A 25,413-nucleotide genomic window follows, 5' to 3' on the forward strand; every position below is an offset into this window, starting at 1 on the left:
AGATGCCAAGTACTGAGAATACAGAAGAGAATCTGACCTAGATCGCCTTCCGCTCTCACAGCCATAGCTTTGCATTTTCAGTGTGACTTACCGTGAGAAACACAGTTAAATCACACATGTGTAGATATATCAGCTCCTAGGGCATGCTGTTTTACCTCACTAAATGCAATGAATTCTGATCTAGTGTATTCTACTCATGTCTTTAAAATAAAATGTTGATTACAACCCATTGAAACAATGTCTCTTTCCCCTAATGTGCAATGGACCGAGTTGTGCTAATCTGAAGAAAAACATTAATCTGCAGAAAGAAAGTTAACAAGTGTGATTACAGCATACTGTGTAAGGGTAGCCACCGGAGTGTGTACAAGGCATAGAGCTCTGAGGAGGACAGGAGCCTGGACAACTCTTTCCTGTGCTCTGTTACTGGCCATGAGGGCAGACACAGTGCATCCCGTGGGGATCACTGAGGTCCCATTTCCCAGCACATCTCTCACTGGTTTCTCAATCTTCCCTTGTCTTCTGCATAGTCTACAGATACTGCCTCTGGGTGACCTCAAGCAAACATGGTTCATGAGACCATCTCTAAGTACAGAGAAAGAGCAGGACTGGGCCAGCAACTTGGCTCCCTTCCAGCTGATGCTGCACTTCTAGAATCTCCCATTTGTACATAGTGCCCCAGGCAGGGGAAGGGTTCCACATGGATGGTTTTGTTTCATCAGCTCTGTCTATTTATTTCCTCCTGGCTCAGCACTGGGGAGTCTTGAGTGAGAAGTGAGGAGCAGAGGCACAGTATAGGACAGCAAGTGGCAAGAAAGGCATGAGTGATATGTAGGCTGCTGATCCGGAAAGAAGAGGCCATGTGCAGAGGCAGCTCAATAGCAATGCACACATTTATCCTCCTGGGGTGCACCACCCAAGAGCCTGCGGCCAAGTCCCAGAGGAAAAGACAGGGTGCCAACAGATCTGGCTGTCTGAGGGACCAACTCAGGCATAGACTTTATTCACAGCTACACAGATATTGGAAAGGGAAAGCATTTGTGCTTGTGAGTAATTCTGAAGAAAACCAGAATTAATAACATACGAATATTTAACTTCCAAAAAAAAAAAAATGCCTGGCAGTATCTCAGAGCCAAGACATGTTGCCAGGAGCCTGGGGTTTGGAATAAGAGTGACTTGGGGATAAATCCTGGTGTCACCACTATGTTGCCCTCTGGAGAGCACCTGAGGACAGAGGAAAGTGAGACACAATCCAGCCTTCTGGAGCTCACTTCCACTGCTCAGCTTTTCTGACTCAGTTTCCTCACTGGGGAAACAGGGATAATGACAGGACCTACCCCTTAAGGTGGTCACGAGGATTAATACAAGAAAGGACAGAAACACACTGATCACAGGTTATTTCTCAAAGGAGACTGGTAAACCACCATAACCAGGTGAGACTGTGTCTTCCACACCCCTCTCTCCAAGGGCCTTAGAGTGGAATGGAATCTCTTCTTGATGGGTTCACCTCCATCTCAAAGAAGTGTCTTTGGGAAATTAGGGGTTCCTCAAAACCCCTATTGGCTGCAAGTTTATCACAATTATGTCCAAATCCTGAACACATAGGCCACACATAGCTTTCTTTGCCGAGCTCTATGAAATGTCAGGAAAATCCCACCATAGAGACTCAATCAGAAATAAAACAAAATGATTCTTCTTTGGGAGTACTGGGTGGCAAGGGCTTTCCTACCAGCCTAGGGAGAGTCTCTCTAGCCCAGGTGGACAGATGAGATGCCCTGACCAGAGTTGAGGACCGAGCAGTGGATACTGACAGCTGTTGGTAGAACAGGGTGGTCTTCCTCCTCCTGCTTTTTTTTTTTTTAATCATTTTATGCGGATAGAACTCAGGGCCTCACACATGCTAGGCAAGAACTCTTCCACTGAGCTACAACCCAAGTCCTTTCTATTTTATTTTGAGATGAGGTCTGACTAAGTTTCTGTGGTTGGTCTCAAAAATGTGGTCCTGGGCTGGGGATACAGCTCAGTTGGTAGAGTTCTTGCCTTGCATGCACAAGGTCCTGGGTTCAACCCCAACACCAACACACACACACACACAAAAGTGATCCTCCTGCCTCAGCCTCCTGAGTAGCTGAGATTACAGGTGTGTGCCACTGTGCCCAGCTCTGATTCCTTTTTCTTAATTCACTTTGTGGAAACCTACCTCTGATATCATCTTCAAGCTGCCAGAGTGTTTCTTCATGAGCCCTAACAATGGGGTTTGGAATGGGGAACTTGGGAAAGAAGAAAGTGCAGTTTCCCAGTGCTGGCCCAGGATGGTTCTAAGCTTCCTCCTAGGCCAAGTGCATTTATCATAGTGGAGCTTCTGATCTCAGGAAGATGCAGAGTTTAAAGGGTAGCATTAAAATGTGACATCTCCTAGATGTTCCATGTCATGGAACAGTGGTGGGAAATGCCTGTGCGTGGTCCTCCCACAGTACGAATGTGCAGCCTGCCATGCTCCATGGTCACCTCTGAAAGGCACAGGGTCCATTAGCAGGTAAACCCTGGATGCTGAATGACACAGGTAAGTTGTTTTTTGACCCAGCTTTTTACAAACCTATGTGATCGTGGAACCCTTTTTGCTAATAAACAGTTCTTCCTCTCCAAGGGACATCCTTGGACAAGGAATAGAGTCAAGGTCCCCTCTCACCCAAAACTTACCTCTTAGAGTACAGCAAACTGCCAGTTGCACCCTTGGTCAGACCCCTTCCTTCAGGGCCCAACTTTACACAGAGAAGAAGCCTGTCTGGGAAAGGACAGAGAGGCCACTGTGCCATTCTCAGTCCTTACTGACCTGGACCTGAAACTCCACACTTGTTATTTAGTGTCTCTTCAGGAGTGAATGTGAGAACGAGAGAGGTCAAGTGGAGAAGGTTGGAAACTATGCTCAGCCTGGAAGTGTTTGAACAAATTAGCAACCACAAAGGGCTAGTTAGGAAGAGGAGCTGCTCAGCGATTCTGGACTTACTGACACTCTATGCAGAAGCCCACAGGTGCTTTTAAGAAGTGGATCTGGGGGCTGGGGTTGTAGCTCAGTAGTAGAGCGCTCACCTGGCATGTGTGAGGCACTGTGTCTGCGTCTCAGCACCGCATATGAATAAATAAAATAAAGGTCTGTCAACAACTAAAAAGATAATAATAATAAAGAAGCCGATCTGCATTGCTTCATTAAAGAAAGAGAAGAAAAGAAAGAGGAGGAGGGGGACCTGTAGGAGTTGGAAAATGCAGCAGCCAGGCATTGCAACAGAAGTTGCTGGTAATTGGGACCAGCAGAACTGAGCCCTGTGTGTCTGCTCCAGCCGTTTACTGCTTGGTTGAGAGTCTGATTGTCTGGCGTCTGTCCTCGGGCTTTGGAATAGGCTGTTTTTCTGGAATATGCATTTATTGAATTCTGAAAGGCCAGATCTTCTATGGAGATTAATTCACAATTTCAAAGACTTTTTGAAACTGGCAAAACATTCTGTTATTTCCCAAAGTTATGACCACTGAAATCCTGGCATAGCCTCGGAGGTCAGCCTGTAATCTTGTTTAGATTCTTTTAAATTTAGAAACTTTATAGTAGGTTAAAAATAGAAGCCACTTGTGTACTTTTCCTCCTTTCATCCCTGCTTCAAGGGCTGTTCAATCATTCTGACCCACCCCAGATACGAGCCAGAGAAGTTCTAGCACTTGTCACTTAGAAGCCTCCTGGACCTAAACCCAAGTCATTCATTTCCAAATGGATTTTAGGTTGATGTTAGTCACAGGACTTTGCAGAATTGCTTGTTATCCTATAACATAAGTTCTAGAGTTAAGAGCAAAGGATTATCACTAGGCTTGGTGAATAGTATATGGATTCATGGTTAAGTGAAACGAGGGTCACAAGGAGAGAAGTTTCCAGTGCTGTTCCCCATGTGGGAGGGGGTTGGTGTGTGCCACCTTAGGCTGCACTAGCGGGTGGGAAATGACAGGTCAGAAGAAGCTTTATGAGGCTGCAAGGTCAGGCTACTCATAACCAAAAGGTAAACAAAGACTGTCCTGATTTTAGAAGAGCTAAAATACAGACAGTTATCTGTGTGGCTCTGGCCAGGGCTATCAGAGCACCACATTTTCATGCTCAGCCAAGGGAACGTCATTCTCCTCAGGATTACCTCTTCAAGGCTGCTTACCTTCATGAACATGCTAAATCCAGTTTTAAGGAGATCAGTGAGGCCTGAAGACATGTGCTCAATATCAACAGGATCTGGCTTCTCAGGATTAAATATTTCTTCCACAACCTGCTTCAACAATGGCTTATAGATTGCCTGGAAAGACAAAATATTGTGCTGTAAGTGAAAGCACTTGTTGGTTGGGTCTGGAGAAAGGACACCTTATCTGCATAAAGGAAAATAAAGCAAGTTTATTTTGATACTGAGCAATGGCTGTGCTTTGTGTGTGTGTATGTCTCTGTGTGTGTGTGTGTGTGTGTGTGTGTGTGTGTGTGTGTGTAAAGAAAGTGAAACAATATGGAGTTTCTTTGATACTCTCATCCTAATTCTCTAACACTATGTTCTGCCTCTTACACCCCTTTCTATAAGCAAATCTCTTTTACCAGAGTTATAATTATAGTTTGACTAATTGTTCAATTTTTTTTTTTAAGTATAGGAATTGAACCTAGAGGTGCTTAACCACTGAGCCACATTCCAGCCTTTTTTATTTTTTTATTTTGAGACATGGTCTCGCTAAATTACTTAGGGTCTCACTAAGTGGCTGAGGCTAGCCTCGAACTTGTAATCATGTTGCCTCAGACTGGCTTCCATCTAGATTTAGAGTGACAATTTTATGTGTGAAGTACGCTGGAAAGCAAAGTCCTGGCCTTTGATATAAATACGAAGATGGACTCCATTTTTTTCCTAAATATTTTTAGAATTACATTCCCCTCTGTTAGGAACTCGAATGTTTACTGATGATATGTCATCAACATCCAAGTTTGAACCAATCCCCCTTCATCTAAAGAGCACAACTCCAAGCTCTGGCCAGAAAAAGCAGCTCAAGATGACAAAACAAATCTGACCGAGGTCAGGGCAGAAAGCAGGCCACAGAGCACTACAGGAATTTCAGCAGAATTAGGGTAATGTTAGTTTACAACAAATCCTAGAGTTTAATAAACGACGCTTTCCTCTTCTCTGACTTGAATAACCAGTCCATCTTTAGGTTGCACTTGGGGGCTGCTGTCTCATTGACTGCTGTGCTTTCCGAGCAGCTCTTTCCTAAGATTTTCCCCATCTCTCTCTTTTTTTCATTTTCATTTTTTATTTATTTGTTGATTTCGTGGGTGGTGCAGAGCTGGGGATGGAATCCAGGGTCTCAGGCATACTAGGCAAGCACTCTACCATTGAGCTACACAGAACTGATTGATTGACTGACTTTCTTTGCCATACTGTACCCCACCCCTTTTTAAGTTCTCACGGGAAGTTCTTCTGCGTCTTTGCTTCCCCTTAGCTGGGCCACCTTCCTCCCAATGTTGTTGTTGCTTCTGTTGATCAGCTCACATCTGGCACAGCATCTGGCAAATGCAGATGCAGGGCAAAGGCAGAAGAAAAGTCTCCCCTCTATTCACTCTCTGATCCACGAAGAGCCGTGGTCTAACAGGGCACTGTGGGGTGCAGCGGACTTGAACTCTGTTTCTCTCTTTGCGTTGGCCAAATATGTGGCTGCTTGTAGCCGTGGTCACAGGTATGTAGTATACTGACCTCATCCCTGTCTTCATCTTGCTTTTTTAACAGACATATTAATTTATTTTTTCCTTTATTCCAATTTTCTGGAAATATCTTAGAAATCAAGCAATATAGAGCTAATTAACATTAAAAATGTCCATTTATTCAGAATGTAGCTGGTCTGCTCTTCAGGGATATGATGCAGGGAGAACCAGTATCTGCTCAGTTGAAGATACCACCTTCTACCTTTTGATATTTATTAGTCAAGGAGACCATTGTGTGCCCAAAGATTTCATGATTAAATAAATGATCATGAAGGGCATGCACTGAAAAAGGAACATTGATAGGATAGCAATCTATATAAAGCTATTGATCACCCTTGCTAATAATAAGAGAAATTTGAATTAACGCTATACCAAGATTTTTTTTTTCAACTTAGGCAAGTATCCAAAAGTTAGAAAACACACACTTTTGATGAGGCCCAGGGGTCACAGGCACTCTCTGATGTGGCTGTTTGGAATGTGAATTGTTGCAACCAACATGAAGAACAATTTGTCAATACCCATCAAAACCACGATGCATCTGATGTAGCAATTCCACTTTTTAGAAGTTTATTCCTTGGATATGTTCATGGATGCAAATGAGATCCAAAAAAGGCTGTTTATTGTTTGAAATAGCAAAACCAGAGAAACCACCCCAGTCCTCATCACTAGGAGCTGTTGAATGAGTGAGGTGGATCTACAGGGAGGAAATTCATGCAAGTGAACGGGGGGGCGGGGGGACTTCTGCGTTGATGTGGCAGAAAATGGGTGCAGAATCATGCGTGATGGAAAAGGGCAAGATGAGCCACAGGGTATGGTGGGCTGGCATTTATGTAAAGAGTGGGAGGAAGAACACGACAGTTTCTATTTGCTAAATACACAAAAATAAACTGCTGTGATTTATGCAAACTACAATCAGCAGAGATCAAGGGAACCAGACAAAGGGAGGAGGGAAGACTTTCCATTGTATCATTTTTATTTTTTTTTAAGTACAGTTTAAGATATCACTATAAATAATAATAAAAAACTACCTCCTATTTGTTATAAATTAATAAATTATTTATGCATGGGAAAGAGATTACAGTAAAGCACACTGCCATGTTAATTAGGGCTATTTTATTTCTGTGCTCAGGAAGTAGGAGGTATTTATTTCTTATTTTTCCAAATTAAAAGGTCTACTTCTGGATTCATAAAACAATCCAACAAATAGCATGCTAAATGTTAATGCCCACAGAGCGGCCTCTGGTTCTGCAAATACTCTTCCTGGAGTAAGTTGTCTTGGGAGCACTTCTATCATCTTAATCCTTCAGGATATTTATTCTCCTTAACTTCAATTTTAATCTCCTTAAACCTTCTCCAAGAAGAAAGAATCATCAGACATTAAGTTCTTCTTTCTTAGCAATAGATTCCAATTTTCAGTCAGCTGACTAAAAGACTACCTCCTCTAGCCTTCTTTGCAGTGCAGTGTGGCTGTGTCCCTAAATTCTGCGCAATGAGATGTAAGTAGGAGAATCATAAGGGACTTTCAGAAGTCTTCTTTTTAAAATGGAAACACATGCTTTTCTCTTCATTCTCTGTTCTGCTGCCTGGAATGCGGAAGTGATACCTGGAGCTCCAGCAGCCATCTTGGAAGACAAGGCTATTCCTTAGAGATGGAGCAGAAAGCTGGGGAAACCTTGGGCAGGGATGATTTGTAGCGCGTCCATAATCGAACACAGATAGGCTAAATAAGGACCTATTCTACATGACAAAACTTTGTGGGTTTGAGCTACTGTTTTTCAGATTTCTGCCACTGAACTGAATGAATTTCTGATATGAAGCATGAAGGGAATATAGAGTCATAAGAGGCCATTCTTTACTTCTAGGAGCTTACAGTTACTTGTTTTATTAGCGTATATAAAATTTGCTCTTAAACAGCAACTTGATGTGAAAACAGAGAAATACACATAGGCTTCATATTTTAGAAGAAAGATATATACTTCCCAATGAACACACCCACAAAAAGGTTGCTGCTTTTCAGTGATTCTGAGGGCTGGGGCTGAGGCTCAGTGGTAGAGTGCTCACCTAGCATGGGTGAGGGAGGCACTGGGTTCAATCCTCAGCACCGCATAAAAATAAATAAAGGTACTGTGTCCATCTACAACTAAAAGATTTAAAAAAAGAAAGAAAAGAAAAAAGAAAAGCAATTCTGACCTAAGCTCAGACCATCGACAAAGGTGGCTCTGTAAACCAAGCTAAGACACTACTCTGTTCTCCTCTGTGCTAGACACAGTGTCTTCAGGGTGACAGGATTGTTCTCAGGGCTCCAGAGACCCAAGGTAGACTGGAATAAAGGCAAGAGGAGGCAGGAGGATTAGGGAAAGCAGGGATTCTGGGACCTTTCTCTCTGCACCTGCCTCTTTCCCTCACTCTTGCTCCACTCTGGGCTGGACTTTGGGGAACAAAGCACCCCTGAGCACATCATATACTATTCATCATATGGGGTGAGCAGAGATTTAGAAGTGCTGCTCCTTTAACACTTTTATTCTTGAGATTTTGTGGAGAATGTTGGAAGTCTTTTTTATGTTATTTTTTAAGATAGTAGGTGAACAGTTATTTAGAATGAGAAAATAAATAAAATTTAAAATACAAAAAATGTGATAGATAAAAAACACATCACATAATCCAAAAAAATAAATGTTTTTATTAACTGCTTGACATGCCCCTAGAATATTCATTTCTTATGCTTTTAGCTGCATTCTCTATTTATTTATTTATTTATTTTGTGTTGGGGATTTAATTTAGGGTCTTGCTAAGTTGCTGAGGCTGGCTTCAACTTGTGATCCTCTGGCCTCAGCCTCCAGTGTTGCTGGGATTATAGGTGTGTTGAGCTTTTGTCTCTCCATTTTTAAAGTTCCCTTTTAGACTCAGTTCTGTGATGCTGGTCTTTGCAAACCACACATGTGCATAGCCAATTGGGTGTGTCAGGCCCTGCCTATAGGGGTCACTAGAGGGAGGCTGGAAGGCAGAAAGAGCAAGCATGATTTCTCCTCCCTGGGCGTGTTCTTCCTGTCAGCATCACCCTGGCAATGGCCTCTCCCCAGCAGAAGCTGACCTTCTTCTGGACTTTCGTCATAGGCTCCAGTAAATTACCATTCTTGTTTAAGCCATTTAGAGCTTTTTTTTCTTTTTTTCTATTTTTACTTATAACCCAAAGATAGTAAGTAATAGAAGTATTACTCATTTAAAGAGAAGTCGACAGCTTTTGTCATCTCATACTTAGGAAAAAAAAACACTAAATTTTCTATTAAAACAACTAGATACAAAATGACTAAGTAATATTTAAAAGTACAATTTGGGAAAGACTTTCTTGGGTACAAAGCATTGCTTGTCTTATGCCTTCTTAGGAACTACATCTGAACTTTTTCCAATTAGGGTTTTAATGATGAAAACCTTTGACTCCTTAATTTCAGCCACTTAGTTTGAATTGTTCTGATACCCAAATCATGTTTGAAATCTGAAAAAAACTGCCTTGCCCATGGCTTTTTCAGAGATGAGATGAGAACCTGATTGTCACAAAATTGTCTACTCAGCCAGGAGCCACCCACTTCTCAACAGAGGACCCTACGGAAGATGAAAAGGAGGTGGGTATCATTTCTCTGGAACCCTACCAAAAGTTTTTCTCACATGTTCGAAATGGCCAGAGAGTAGATCAGTCATGTTGTTTGCTTCAACTTTAAGAGGGTCAACCACAGTAATTTAAACTTTCCTAATCAAACACTGCCTAGCAGTTCACCTTTTTGCGGGGGAAGGAGAGGAATTAAAAATTCAGACAATTTGCTCTTTCCTTTTCTCATTGGTCATTTAGTTCTTGCTTATTTCACATGCTGTAGGAGTGGGTTGGGGTGGTCTATGTTCTAGACAACCATTCAGAGACCAGGTTCCTGTCACTGAGTGAGGCACTAGAATTCCACACTGGAAACTTCACATTTCCTCAGCAGATGATGACAGAGAGAGAGAGAGAGAGAGAGAGAGAGAGAGAGAGAGAGAGAGAGAGACAGAGAGAGAGGGAGGGAGGGAGGGAGGGAGGGAGGGAGGGGGCAGGCTATGGGCCTGGCTTGAAAACGTGTCACTTCTAGCCATAGTTCATTGGCCAGAATTAGTCACCCCTCCACATTTACCTACTAGAGAATCTGGAAAATGTACTCTCACTGCGTGCTCAGGACAAGTAAATGGAGTTTGGGGAACACACAGTATTGTCTCTGCCACAGACACACTGTAAATTTTGAAGCAATATTAATATAATTATTCCCTTAACAATTGGCATGGTGCATGTGTGAGCAAAGGATCATTAAACCCTTTTTCTCTTCTGCCTAGGAATTTGACCTTTGGTTAACTTTCTAGCTGTTTCCCTGGAAACCTGATAAAGAAAGAATGTCAAACTATGTAGCCAGGCAAGAGTGCTTATGACAAAATGACCCCGGCTTAGTGCACTGCATTAGACTGGGAGAACTACAAATATTTGATAGAAAGCTAGAGCTCTGGGCTCCTGAGTCCGATGACTTGAATAATACCTGGGCGTGTCCCTGGGAGGAGCACTGGAAGCTATGCCCACAGAGTTGCTGCTGAGAAATGAGCTCCTGTAAGATATGAAGCTTTAAAACCAGGGACTCCTGCACCCACCTGATGAGCAGCTAGTCCCCTCAGGACCAAGATGCATTGCTCCTTCCCTGATAGCTGCATGGGCTGCTTCATGCTTTGCGGGTGATCACGAGGACGACTGCAGGGAAGCCAACCCCTGGTGCTCCTCTGATGGCAAGCTCTGTTCCTGTCCTGGGGACTGCTGTCAGTGGGGTTATGACTACAGAGCCAACTTATCTGGAATGCACAGGACACATAGACTTCGGGCCCACATTACTTTTCAGGATCCATGACAATGTCTTAATTTTTTATATCAGAAAGAAAAAAAAAAGAAGCTTTAAGTCAAAATCATGTTTTGAAATGAAATATTAATATGTTTTCCTTTACATCAGTATAATTATACTGAATGTTTTAACATTTCTTGTTTTTATGGGAAGGAGCCTACAAATGCAAGAGTGGTCATCACTTGGCCCTGTCTGCTGGTCTCATGGGGCTGAAGGTTTGGTGGAGCTTGAAGAGATGCCCTGATAGCGGCACATGTGAAACAGCCGAAGCGTCACAGAGCTGATCTCATATCAGAAACTCCTTGCCTTCCATTCTTTAAATGCCTAGTGTCTTCTTAAGAACAAACTGGACTTTTAAAAATGCCGTATGTAGGGCTGGGGATACAGCTCAGTGGTTCTGTGGTAGAGTGCCTCCCTGGTATGCACAAGGCCCGGGTACTAATCCCCAGGATCACAAAAAATATATAAAAAATAAAAATAAAAAATCATAAAAATAAAAACTGAAAAGCAAACAAAAGATGCCATATTTAAACAAAATATGAAAAATAAAATATTCATGCCAATGTCCCCGGTTAATCTTGTGGTGGAGATAAGCAAAGTGTGGTTATGTCTAGAAGACTTTCATTGCCTGAGGAAAGGTACCGGGTACAGCAGCAGTGTCCGACATTATCCATAACAGTCTAACTCCAGCCACTTCCAGAATTTGGTGCACTTTAAACATGGTCCAGGATATCCGTTTCCAAGGAAACTCGAACTGTCACCCCACGCTTGTTTCTCCCTCTTCCACAGAACTGACTCCAAACACCAACTTCTCATGAAACTAGACTTGTAGAGGGTATTCATTTTGTTTCAGTCCAAGACGGCAGAGATAAACATCTGCTTGAAACTGTGGCTTTACTTGACTATTCCACGGCTTATTTATTTTTATTTTTTGCTAAACTATGACCTATTATTTTCTCCTTTCATCTTCTTAATGGAAATTGTTTGCAGATTAAATCAACATTTCATTTGTTTATCTATTCACTCATCCATCCATCCATCCCATCCTTCTATATAGAAGATTATTTTTAAAAAATTTGAACGTAGTCCCTCAACTTCAATATGAGGCAATCAAAACCAAAAGATAGTAAAGAAATTTGCTTGAGTTTACATGGCCATTTAGAAGTAGATATCAGGACAGGGCCACATTTCCTGGCTTTCAGTTTTAGTCATGTCCCATGCTGATTCTTTCCATAAGGCCACTTAGCAGGTCTGGGTTTAGGTAGATAGAATCAGGAGAAGGAATCAAACTTAGCCTGGGAAATGAACAGCTGGCGGCCAGGGCCGGGGCTCGATGAAGAAAGAGAGAGGCCTGGAGATGTTCAGAGATCTATTTTTCACTGGGCACAAGATGAATCAAACTTCCTGGGCACTGTTGGGTCTAATGCTCCCATTCAGCATGCCAGAGGCACAAGAGACAGCACACATCTGTTCAGAGTTTCTCGGCACAGCTCTGCTCTTGGTTATGCCAAGGCCATGCAAGAGCCATCGACATTTGTCAGCTCCTTGCCTTGAGACCTCTGCTGATATGATCCTGATGCCACCACTGAGGAACAGGGGCACATCAAACACTGGCACCCAGGAAGGTGCCCACGCCTCCATGGAACCAGGACGTGTGCAATAAGAAAAGGAAGTTGGGGCTGGGGATGTGGCTCAAGCAGTAGTGCTCGCCTGGCATGGGTGGGGTGCTGGGTTCGATCCTCAGCACCACATAAAATAAAATAAAGATGTTGTGTCCACTGAAAACTGAAAAATAAATATTAAAAAATTCTCTCTCTCTTAAAAAAAAAAAGAAAAAGAAAAGGAAGCACTAAAAGTCCTGCTGCACAGGCACCGTGGGAGCCGGGGCTTCGCTGGCTATGGTGGACCCACAAACACAACCTTTTCAGACAGGAGTTAGCTCTAAACAGCAGTAATGGCCAGTTTCAGAAGGTCCTCCTGCATAGCTCTCATTCAGTCAAAGGAAAGGATGGATGCTGCAGAAGATGACCAAGGGACTGGCTCTCTGCTCTGCATTTCTTCATGGCTGTCATTGCAAATATTTATGTGATGGTGATTATGTGACATTCAGATGCTGTCCTGAGAGTTTTACAGGTATTAACATACCAAATCCTTAAAGCATCTTTGTGAGAGAGTCACAATTATAAGTTCCTTTTTATAGAGGGGGAACCAGGCATAGACAGGGGAAGTGACTTGCCTAAAGTCACTTTGTTAGTGTGGGGCTCAGCTGGTCTGTGAACACAGGTACCCTGGGAAATGCCATTCTGGGTAAGGCCCACACTCTGGCATCCTTCCACCTACCTCCCTGCTCACCCAGAAGCAGCAAGCACTGGGCCCGACCCTACAGATCCATGGGGAGCAGCACAGAGGCTGCTTCCAGCTGTGTGGCATGTTCTTTACATCAGGAGCTTCAGCAGCAGCCTCCTTGTCCCCCCCATCCCAGTCCCTGACTGTGGCGAGGTCCTGGCTCCCCTGGAGTGCCAGATCTGGTGATGTTCGAAACTTATTTCTGGAGGACCAGTGCAGGTCCCCCTCCTCTGGGTCTTCCAGAGGTTTGATAATCTCTTGTATGAACCACATTCTCCTTCAAAGGCAGGAGTGGGGTCTGCTTTCTGCATCTGAACCATGATGGACACATTTTCCTAACAGGATAATACATGAAGACACAATAAGAAACACCTCCAGCACCAGTGGGGAAACACGAGTACCTCTGAGAGTTAGCACATGTGCATCAGAGCAGGAGAGAGGGCCCTAGGGAGGTAACTGAGGTGGCAGGGGTCCCAAGACCCAGGGAAGAGAGCCAGAGCACAGCACGGGGCAGATCTGGAATAGGAGCTGATGGCCCGACCAGGTGTAGTGCTTTCCTGGGTGTGCTGGGGAGCCCAGGATATCTCTTTTGCAGAGAGATAGCACAGCACTGGACAGAAAGCACAGATTTCTCCTGGAGCCATGGGTTGAGGACCAAATTGGGAGAAGAGATGGATAGAAAATTGCCCAGCCAAGTCCTGTCTTCAAAAGCAAATCCAGCACTTTCTATACCAATTGATCCTGTGATCTGTAATAAAGATGTAAGTATTCCACAGATGCACATAGCAAGTATTTATTAAGCACCTGTTATGTGTAGGACACCTCTTTAGGCACTGAGGATATGGCAGTGAGCAAAACAGATCAGAAGCCCTGTGCTCACAAGGCTTACATCTGTAATTTAAAATTTTTTGAAATTTCAAAATACTTGAAAAGCCAAACAGGTAAAAAACGATTCCTAATCCCATCAAAAGGTTTTCCTCTAGATATTAAATATAAAGCAGGAAGTCAGTGTTCCTCCCTGTCCATCCAACCCTCCCCGTCCTCTAGAAGGTCTCTATTACAATTTTTTCCCCAAATTTTAAAGACTTATTAAACATACATACTCATATATATTTTTATTTTATTGTATCTTTATGAAATAGGATAATGCTTTACAGAATGATCTGTAATGTTTTTCTCCACCTAATGAATCATGAACCTATTGTAGTTGGACTTCCCCAAGAATCAGACCTTGGGACAGAGATTCCATATGGCCCTGGCCAGCATACCCAGCTTAAGCCCATTCGTTTTATGGCTGTGCAGTATTTCACTATGTGTTCGTAGCATTATTTATTTAATGCACACTTTATCCCGCCCCACCCCCCACTTCCTGATAGTGGCCATCTAGGGTCTTTGGTGAGTGTGTTGATGTTACTGATTCCCTATAAGGGGAAGTAGATGCAACAGGCCATGACAGAGGACAGAGTTCTGAGGCCTGGAGGACAGGCAGCAAGGAATCCATCTGGACTGCTCATCATTGTCCACATGACGCTCAAGGTTTATAGCTAATGCATGTGTATGTGAATGAAGCTGGCCAAATCACTCACCACAATGATCAGAAAACGGAAAAGACCTCATTAAGTTAGTGGTTTATTTCCTCTTTCTAACTATAGCAGTAATTTGCTTCTTGACTTCTTTGGCCTAAACTTCATTGTACTTCACCAGTTCTATCATTCTTTTGGAACTAATCCATATGGCAATATTTAAATTGCTGATTTTTTTAAATGACAAAACTGCATGTGATTAGTGATCTGAGTGATTATGTTTTGTGGCAGTGCTATCCTCAGATCTTTGTTTCTAAGTCAGGTGCCAGTTTCTATGGTCTTCAGTATAGTGGCAAGTGATTTTAGATGACCATCAGCAGCATCAATCAATACTTCTAGAACCTCCATGAGAACCATAGTACAGATGAACAGGAGATTTTCGTGTTGGCTGAGAGACCCAGAATCTGCCACTGGTCACTGTGTGCCCGAGGTAGGTCACTTGGCTTTCCTGGGTCTTGGATGATGCCTCTTTGGCTTACTTATTGGAATCCAAGGAAAAACTAAGTGCAGAGTGCTGTACTTAGGAACTTCAGCTGCTATAGGAACACACGGGGGAGAGTCAGGATGTGCTAGCTGTCATGGGGAACGTTAGCTTGTCTACACACCCCCTTACAGAGCTGACTTTCTGAAGCTTAGCTTCTCACTGTGACACAGTCCTCACTAAGAGCACATTCAGCTCTCTAAGAAGTTTTAACAAATGCAGTGGATTTTATTAAAGATTTCATGGGAAGATGGAGAAGATTCCCACAGTCAAAATTCATGATCTTTTCCATCAGAAACTTCTCTTCTTCCCTGGAAGCTCAGGTTTGGTCACCAGGAACCTTAGAGAGACTCCCCATGCTCCATGGCTACAGCCTTTTTTCACTCCTTGAGCTCCCCTCTGGCTTCTTCTGTGCATTCCCCACACTGAGTTTCATTTTAATATTGGTTTCTCATACTATCTTCCTACTCAATGGTCAAAACATTCTTTGATGTTCTCTTACTCTCCTCAGACAGCCCTGAGGGGGTTTTAATAATAAGTATTTGCCACTCACGAACTTCTTTTTCCTTATTATATAATTTTTAAGTATTTTTATTATTCTGATTGTTCAAAATGTTTATAGACTGTTTAGATCCAGAAACTTATGACTCATCTAGGGGCAGTCCTTCATTTGGCATCTCCCAAAGAAACCAAAACACTTGCCTAGGGCTATAAAACAAGCATATGACAGACCCACAGTCAATAAACTATGGATGTGCTGGGTGCAGTGGTGCATGCTTGTAATCCCAGGTTCTCTGGAAGCTGAGACAGGAGGATTATGAGTTCAAAGCCAGCCTCAGCAAAAGCAAGGTGCTAAGCAGTGAGACCCTGTCTCTAAATAAAATACAAAATAGGGCTGGGAATTTGGCTCAGTGGTTGAGTGCCCCCGAGTTCAATTCCTGGTCACCCCCCACCAAAAAACAAAACAAAACAAAAAACAACAAACTATGGGTGAGTCCCAATCCAGTGCTCATCCTACTGCATCAAGCCTAGGGTACAAGTAAATTGAGAGCTTTCAGAGTCAGTGGAACCCAAGCCCAGAACTAAAAGGGAATAGGCGTTCATCTAGAAAGAACCCCTCATCTTAGGAATTAAATGAAGGCTTTCCGTATGTATAGTTGTAGCCTTTGAATCCTCAAAGTGCAACCAATTAGACAGTCACTTTAGGGCACATGCACTTGCCTGGTGGCTGTGATTCCCAGGGACACACACAGACTTAAACTGTTTCATGAGACTCCGAGCTCCGGCAATGTCCCGAAGAGTACTGAAGAGCTCATCCACGGCAATTTTGGATTTGTGAGATGTCAGGTTAATTGAAGAGTCACAGCCTGAAACAATCCAGAAATATTTTCTTAGGTGAGCAAATTCTTAAATTAAGTTTTCCTCATGACAGCTTGAGCTTGATAATACAGTTGGGAATTTTTTAAAAAACCCACTTTGCCCTGGCTGTTCACCAACTGGGCTGTTTCAATCACCCATGAGCAACAAAACATATTGAGTCTAAATGCCTCTGACAGAAGTGGTGCTCAGAATGCCTGGGGTCGCAGCCACTGGCTTAGACCCCTACACTGCATACGGTTCATAGAAAGAAACTCTCTAGGGGCTGCACTCTTCAGAATACAGCTTTGGGAACGTCTAAGGAGCCTCAAAGGAAAATATAAGAGACCCCTTATGAAGCTCCCTTGCTTGAATCCCACTAACTGTTTCCATAAAGTCAGACAGAAAGACTGAAAAAAGATAATAGAGTTGCTCCAATAGCAGAACTTGCTGGGATGGGCATCTGTCTGATGTGCTAACAAAGCATAAGGATATTTCAAAAGGCAGCCATTCAGAGCTGAGGAGGCACAAAGGGGCCTCGCAGAGTGTTCTCGGCATTCATTCTATTTCCTTTTGAATTAGATGGACTCACTCTCTATTTTGTTAGAAGCTCATTCAGGAGAGAAAAGATCAAGAATAAGACAGAAGTTTTAAAAATGGAGAAAGATTAAAATGTGTATTCTCGGCCCTCTTATTTACATCAGATGAGCATTGACTCATTACTTCTCACATCGCCCTGGTGAGGTAGGAGCAATTATGTTCTTCATCTTGAGGTACAGGTTAGGTAACACTCCCATAAGTGGACATTATCAAAACCCTGTCCATATCTGCAGTGTCACCCCTCATGTCACCTGTAGGTTTGGTGAACAGTTCTTGGGCACTTTGAGTGCTTTCTAGCTCAAGTTCCTGCCTGTCTGTCTGTCTCCGTCTCTGTCCCTCATCTCTGTCTCTAGTTCTGGAGTTTTCTCTGGTTGTAAGAGTGTCAAACCTGCACAGGTGCAGACTGGAAGTGCTGGACAGTCCATATATATAGAAATAACTCCACTTTCTCACCCCTGGCAGGGACACTTTTGAGTTGTGGTCTCCACAGTCTTTCTGAGGGGATCAGCCACCCATAGCAGAAACTCATTCATGAACGTCCCCTTGATCAGCCTTCCTTCCTTCCCTGCTGGCTCATTGTGATCAGGGGCTCTTTCCAAATGCAGTAACTGCACTCAAATCCTTGTCTCAAATCCTTGACTCCAGAGCTGCCACTGCAATTGAACCCAGGCAGGCTGTACCCAGAGCTGTCCTCTCATTGTCATTATTGTTTGGAAATAGCTTTATTAAGATGTAAATCATTCTCCATTTAAAATGCAAAATCCAATAGCTTTTAGTATAAGACCATCACCCCCACAATCAATTTTAGAACAGCTTCTATTTCGCCAACAAGAAACCACATACCTGTCAGCAATAAATCCCATTTTTTTCCCTACCACTACACCCTGGCAACCACCAAAGTGCTTTCTGTCTATGGATTTACCAATTCTGAACATTTCATATAAATAGAATCATAGAATATGTGACATTTTGTGACTGGCTTCTTTCATTTACCATGTTTTCAGGAGTCATCCAAGTTGTACTGTGTATCAGTGCTTCATTCCTTTTTATTGCCTACCATATTTCATCGAATGGAGACACTACATTTTATATACCCATTCTTCAATTAAAGGACATTTGGGTTCTTCCTACCAAATGTTAGTTTTGCATGTACAATTTTTTGAGTGGATACACACTTTTTCTTGGGTATTTACCTAGAAATAGAATTGCTGGGTTATATGACAACTCTGTGTTGAAATTTTTGAAGAACTGCAGACTGTTTTCCAAAGTGACGGCACTATTTGACATTCCCAACAGGAGTATAAGAGGGTTTAGCTTTATCTGTTTGTTATCCAAATTATCCATTTTCTTGATTATAGCTATCCTACTTAGTATAAAGTGAAGAGATACTTGTTGATTTTGATCAGAGAACTTGTTTTTTTAGAGAGAAATGATAGAATCAAACAAGCTTAAACTTAAAAATAAATTTATCTAACATTTATAGAAGCATTAAAAAGAACCCAACTCTATCAAGTAGCAAGGTAACACACGGGTAGCTGAGTCCATACTCTTAATGACTGTGTGACATTTTATATAATAACTCTCAAAGGGCGGACAAAAATCCTGTGTCTAATCTTTGTCTTCTTGCTTCCAGAAACATCTGACTCATTACCATTAAGGAAAAAAATCAAAGTATAGTTGTGCTAATCCATTTTTTATTGTCATAATGAAATACTGGAGACTGGAAACTTTATAAAGAAAAATGGTTTATTTAGCTCATAGGTTTGGGCTGGAAATCTAATATTGGTGAACCTCTCTGTTCAGCCTCTGACAAGGGGCTCTTTAGTTACACCACAACATGGCAGGTGGCATCATGGTGGGAGAATGTATGAGATCACATGGTGAGAGGAGAAGCCAGAGAATGAGGAGAGACCAGTATTTTTCCTTTAATAACAACTTGCTATTTTGAGAACTCTCTCTCTGTAAAACCAGTATTAATCCCTTCCAAGGTCAGTGCCCCTAATGACCTAATCACCTTCCACTGGGTCTTACCTCTTTACAGTTTTACCACTAGTTATATCACCACATTGGAGACCAAACTTCCAACACATGACCCTGGAGGACAACCCACACCCAAACCATAGCCCAGTGAGAAAAAATCCTCCCTGTATTCAATAGACCCTACACACATGGGATCTATCAACTGCAGGGGTTGGAAGGGAGCCAGCTGATGGAGAGGATTCAGGGGTCACATGTTCTTACTCCCTGGAACCCAATGCCAAACTTTGTGAGAAGGAGCACGTGTGCAGTTTTCTAAGGAACACATTCATAACTTCCTCCTGATTCCTAAAGAGGTTCATCACCAAGAAAAGCTCAGATCCACAGGTACAGACCATTGGATGACATCACACCATGCTTGTCCTTGGTAAGACACAATAGTCTGTGCATCAGGCACCAATCAACCAGAAGAAGTCCTGGAAGGGAATGGCTTCTCACTCAATCAAGAGCTTTCTTCTTACAAATTCTCAGATTGAACCATTTAAGATGTCAGAAATTATATCAACGATATCTAAAGATTTAGAGTATGTATTGCTATTTCAAATAAAAAAGGCACAAAACTAAGGAGAAAGAAAATGATACTAGTTCTAATACTATGCAAAGTGTTTTATTCCTCTAAAAGAAACCTATCTAATAGATTGAAATTTTTATTTAAATCAATTCACTTTCTATAGAATTGAGAAATTTATCCAATTTTTTTATATGGCTTAATTTTTTGGAAAGTGAGGAGTATATTTACCCATTAAGCTGAGTGTAACAGAATCATCAGCTAGACTAAAAATTATTTACTAAAAATTCTAGATTATACATGGAAGTTGTTGATTGTACACTGAAGTTAAGCAAAAGCACCAATTAAAGTCAACACTGGAGTAGGTTGTTTGAAAGAAGTGTTTATAGGTTTCTGGTGAATTGAGCTCAAATGAATTCAACAGGAAAATAAAACTGTCAAATTGCTGGAAGGAAAACAAAAAGTCCAAAATTGACTAATAAAGTAAAAGTCTCCTGAAAAATAGCCAATTACGTCCATTGTTCAAACCAGCCGTACCAGGGCAACTTCCATCCAAATCGTTAACTCTAACTCATCTGTTATCCCCAAAGAAGTGTGCAAGGATGTGCATGCTTTGTCGACACTAGGTAAAGGGGATTTGGTTTTTTCAGTCTTTAGGCATGTTTCCTAATTAATCTTCACTAGAAAATCTATTTACCCAAATTGAAAGTTAAACATGCAAATTCTTTAGAAATATGGTCAGAGAAGATAAATATTTGTGGGAGATCACATATTGCTATCACCAGCAGGGCCAGGGTCCAAAATGTCCCTGACTACAGACCTGAGCTGTCCATGTACATGGCCTCCCACCATTCAAAGTCTCATCCATGAAGGCTGCTCATTTCAAGTTCACATTGAAATTAACAGATAAGAGGGGATGTGGATACAAAAACTATTAAGTGGGGTGAGTTATTTTCTGAGAGGATAGTAATCCCTATAATCACGGAATGCTCACTCTATGCTAGGAACTATTCTAAGAAATTTATTCACATTAGCATGTTTAACCTCCACAGAAACCCATCAGATACTGCTGTCATTCCCATTTTGTAAATGGAGAAAGTGAGCCATAGAGAAGTTCCACAAGGTCGTTTCTCGAGTCAATGGTAAACCTGAGATTCAAATCCTTGCAGGCCCTCTCCAAAGGTGGTTCTGTGAATTCCCAGTACTGACTGCTGTCTCAGATGTGTTAAGATCACACATACAAAAAATCGATAGTACCCCCCCACACACTTTTTTTTTTTAAATAAAATACTTAATTCACCACCAAGCTAAAGAAACACTTCTAAAATGGAGGGAATGGTAAATGCCTCTCTTCCTGGGAAGACCTGGGCCTGTCCTGGGAGCAGATGCTAATTAGTGGTTCAGGTCTAGACCCTGGCCCTTCTCCCTTGGCCACACAAGGTGTGATGTTTCCCAGGTCCGGCTGTGTGGGCTCCTTTGAATCTTTGCTCTGTAAGGTGCTGTATTCAGTTACTTCTAATAAACCCCTGACAGCCTGCTTTATTAAGCCAGTTCCTGAGATAACAGCATTTTGTAAGGGAACTCTTAAGTGTACAATTCCAGTGAACTCCATTTAATCCACTTAGTTAAATAGGTAATAAAACAGAAGCTGATCCTAGCCTTTAGCTAAGCATAGTCTGTGTACTTTAGTTGCCTACCTCTTGATAAGGGAGGCCCCTGTTTTCTTCCCAAATGGGGGAGGGGATGACTCATTCTTGAAGTTTCTTTCTCTGTGGCCTGGCATCTCTTGGGCAGGGGTCCAGTTACTCCTCAGAGTAACAAAGCAGGGCTCCTGTGTCATGCCCACCCTCCCACCCTTCTCCATTTCCTCAAGTCCATTGCCTTCAGCAGAGGCAGAACGGTGGTTTCCATGGCTCTGTACATGGGTGGGCCACATTTTCAGCCACAACAAGGTTAAAATGGAAAGCAGGCTGAATCACTTAGTGATCCTCTTGGGATGGCTGGAATGAAGCTCTACTCCTTCCTCTATGTGGCTGAGATATTCTATTCTGTACGAAATGGTCTTGAAGCTTTGTGGTTCTTGGGACATCTTTTCATCGTTTCCATGGTTTGATTTTATTCCTTGTGAATTCAAGAAAATAAAGCAAATAAAGCATCTTGTATGGGAGACTTGCCTCAGTCTGGGCTGGAACTGAAGTCGCTCTTATCTAAGGCCTTACACACATACACATTCACACACACACACACACACACACACACACACACGCAGATTAAACACAGGGGACAGTTACTTGTGTGGCTAGATGTGCTGAAAAGCAGGGAGTGTGGCTAGATTAGGATTTGAAATGTTTCCCTATTTACTGATATTATTCTCCTCATAGTTCTAAAAGTTTTTCTGGCCCCTCATAACTTTGGAAAAAGGCAGGGTCAAAAAACAGACCATAATCCAAGAGTCAAGAGGCCTGGTCTGAGGCCATTTTTTCTTCTGGCCCAAGGATGCTCTTCTTGTCCTTCTAACTGGTCTAGAATTGAAAGCACAGGCTACTTTCCTGTTTGTCCCCTGCTGGCTGCTTCTCTGCAAGCTGCAGGGGGCCCACCTCCAGGGACCAGTCAGAGAAAAGATCTGCTAGGGGGTTTGACATGGCTGGATAGGGCAGAGCATTGGGAGGTCACGACCTACCTCATCCATCCAGCAGTCTGACAATGCCTTTTCTCTCTTTTGAAATGATTGTTTGTAAAAATGGAGTTTTGTTTCTCAGGGCTTTCATTAAATGAGAAAATAAATAAACAAAATAAAAACCAAGAAGTCTTTAGCAAGTGGTGTCACATCTAAAATCTTCTAATGATGTGACTACTTAAAATGACTCCTGAGTCAGGTGGCCCTGCCAAGTACATAAGGCAAACAATAGAAGCTCTCTTTTCCAGTGTTCCTGAGAAAGACAGGAGACTGGGAAAGTTATTTAAAGAGAGGAGCACGAAAAATCAATCTCTCATGCACATATCCATATCCACCCACCCATCCATCCTTATACACATATAAATAAATGTATTTTTTAAATTAAAACATAAATGTTGGGGCTGTGGCTGTGGCTCAGCGGTAGTGCCCTTGCCTGGCATGTGTGAGGCACTGGGTTTAATTATCAGCACCACATATAAATAAATAAAATAAAGATCTATCAACAACTAAAAAAAATAGTTTAAAAAACATAAATATACTCTCATTTAGTAATCCTTTGATGAAAGACCAAGGTCTATTTTTTGAGCATTGTCTGCTGGTCACAGTTCTTTCTTAACAAAATGCAGGATGCACCTTGTAGGATTTCTGATATACCATTTACTCCATTTAAAATGGAACTGGCAGTTAAAGAGAACTTCAGCATAATCTGAGGGCAGAATTCTTTTACATTTTATTGTCTTTTGATCCTTTATAGTTGCCTTATTTACACCTAATCTGAAAGGTTTATTTTGTTTGTGTGGTGCTGGGGATGGAGCCTAGGGCCTCATACATGGTAGGCAAGAGCTCTACCATTGAGCTACGTCCCCAGCCCAGAAATGCATTTTTTAAAAGTGACTTATCTTTATTTTCAAAAGCATTCAGTTAAGTTTGTCACTAAAACAGTTTTCTTTCTGAATTTCTATTTTATCACTATATGAAAACATTTAATTAAATTTTGCAATTTAGTAACAAGTATAACTGGCATAAGTAGGTTTGGGGACAAACATAGCCGACTATTGAGAAGTACCTAACTGGGAAGAGCAAATGTGCATGGGCACACAGAGATGGCTTTAGAACCACGAGGGGGTGAGTGTTTTGGCATTAGTCATATTTTACAGAAGGATTACCAATATTATTTTGGTGACTGGGTCATGTGAAAGCAGGTGAGGAATACAAGAAATGTGTGTAAGTATACAAAAATTTATATTCATTATATATATTATTACAAATGAGAAAAAAATCTAAACACATTCCTGAGGTTCCAGTTATACTATCCAGACAGTCTCAGCTACATCATCAATCTCATCTAAATGATCTGGTGTGACTTTTGAGTCCTCTAATAAAAAGAATCGTAATCTAGGTTGTCAGATTTCGGGTGTCACAGAGCCCATTTTCTCCTTCATTGCAGAGGCCCTGAACTACACCACACAGCAGGGGCTTCTCAGCAGGGGTAATGTTATGGTTTAGATGACATTTTGAAGTGTCCCCAAAAGCTCACCTGGGAGACAATGCAAGAGGATTTAGAGGTGAAATGATTAGTTTGTGAGAGCCTTAACCCAATCAGTGCATTAACCTGCTGATAGTTAACCAGGTAACTGGATGGAAACTGTCAGCAGGTAGGGTGTGGCTAGAGGAGGTGGGTCCTTGGGGGCGTGCCTTCAGAGTATATATTTTGTCCATGGTGAAAGAAGTCTCTCTCTTTGCTTCCTAGTGCCATGTTCCCAGTTGCTTTCCTCCACCACACTCTTCTGCCATGATGTCCTGCCTCACCTCAGACCTAGAGGAATGGAGTTGGCCATCTATGGACTGAGACCTCTAAAACCATGAACAGCCTCCAAAAACTTTTCCTTCTCTAATTGTTCTTGTCAAGTCTTTTGGTCACAGCAGCAAAAAAAAAAAAAAAAAAAAAAAACCTGACTAAAACAAGCAATGACATGAATATGTTTAAGTGTATGAGGTATTCTAACAAAATCTGTGCCAGAAATACCAAAGTGAGGCCACAAAGGGTCCAAGAGAGGGAGGCACCTACGAAGGCTATTTCCTGAAGTCTCTTCATAAGCCTCCCTCTGGCTCCTGCCCATACTGGTTGGACAGTCCTATTGGTTTGCTGACTCCTGCTCTGTATCCCATAATCTCTTATCCTGCAACTACAGTTGTTGCCTAAGTAACAATGGAGGGAAGCAGACAGAAGGACAAGCTTCAATGGGAGCAAGACTCTCAACTCTCCTCTGCTGAACTCTCACTGCTGGCCCACTAGATATTTTTTAAATAAATGAATGGGGAAAAAAGAGAGGTTGTAGGAAAAATAGTGGAATCAGAGTAAACATTCTGTACAGCAACAGCACTGATTTTCTTGATAATAAACTTTATCTTGATGATAAACTACCTCTGCAGGAAATTTCAAACAAAGAGCTCCCAGCTGGTTTTGAGCAACTGCAGCCTACACTGGGAAACAGATCAACTCCCAAAAAGGCGACCAGAGAAGAGCAACCTCTATGGTTGCTCTGATGAATTCTATGCAATGATGAATTCTGTTTGTCTATTTAACACACAAAACTAAACCACACATGGTTTAGGAATATATACATATGTGACAAAACTGTTTTTAAAAGAAGCGAGAATGACAAATACACACTTCAGAGCAGTGGTTACCTCTGGACAGAGTGGAGTAGGGACGTATGTAAGCAAAGGGACAGGACAGGGTGGTGGGTCCACGGGTGTTTATTATATAATTATGCTTCTTAATATATGTCACCTAATCTTTTACAGATTACTGCTATCTTCTTAAAATATAAGAAAAACCAGTTCCACTGCTTTCTAAGCCTCCAGCAAATTCAGCTTTTTAAAATAGATGATTAAAGGAACAAATGACAGCTGAATTCTATTATCATTAGGCAGGTTTGGGATGAGTGGAAGACATGGGAAGACTTGTACAGTCAAGAGAGAATGTGACATGCTGCATGTGGCTGCCCAAGCTCTGAGGCTTTTGAGGAGAACTCATGTAGGAGGAAGAAGGAAAGAAACTGTTAGGAACATGCTTTGGAACTCACCCATTTTTAAGGGTAGCTTTGCCTGGCAGGGTTCAAGGTCAAGTTGTCAGGCCCAGAAAGCAGTAATCCTATCTGAGGTG

General features: G+C 42.1%; 1 protein-coding gene across 1 annotated transcript in view; it reads right to left on the reverse strand.

Moving 5' to 3' along the window:
* The window catches only part of SCFD2 (sec1 family domain containing 2), a 416,855-nt gene that overhangs the window by 27,005 nt on the left and 364,437 nt on the right, over positions 1-25,413 (reverse strand). The window contains exons 6-7 of the mRNA XM_081303332.1: positions 16,288-16,433; positions 4,185-4,319 (exon numbers count right to left, since the gene is read on the reverse strand). Coding sequence (XP_081159458.1) covers positions 4,185-4,319; positions 16,288-16,433 — 281 coding nt within the window. The remainder of the gene's footprint in view (positions 1-4,184; positions 4,320-16,287; positions 16,434-25,413) is intronic.

The sequence above is a fragment of the Spermophilus citellus genome (genome assembly GCF_964194105.1).
Source record: "Spermophilus citellus genome assembly, chromosome: 8".
Lineage (NCBI taxonomy): Eukaryota > Metazoa > Chordata > Mammalia > Rodentia > Sciuridae > Spermophilus > Spermophilus citellus.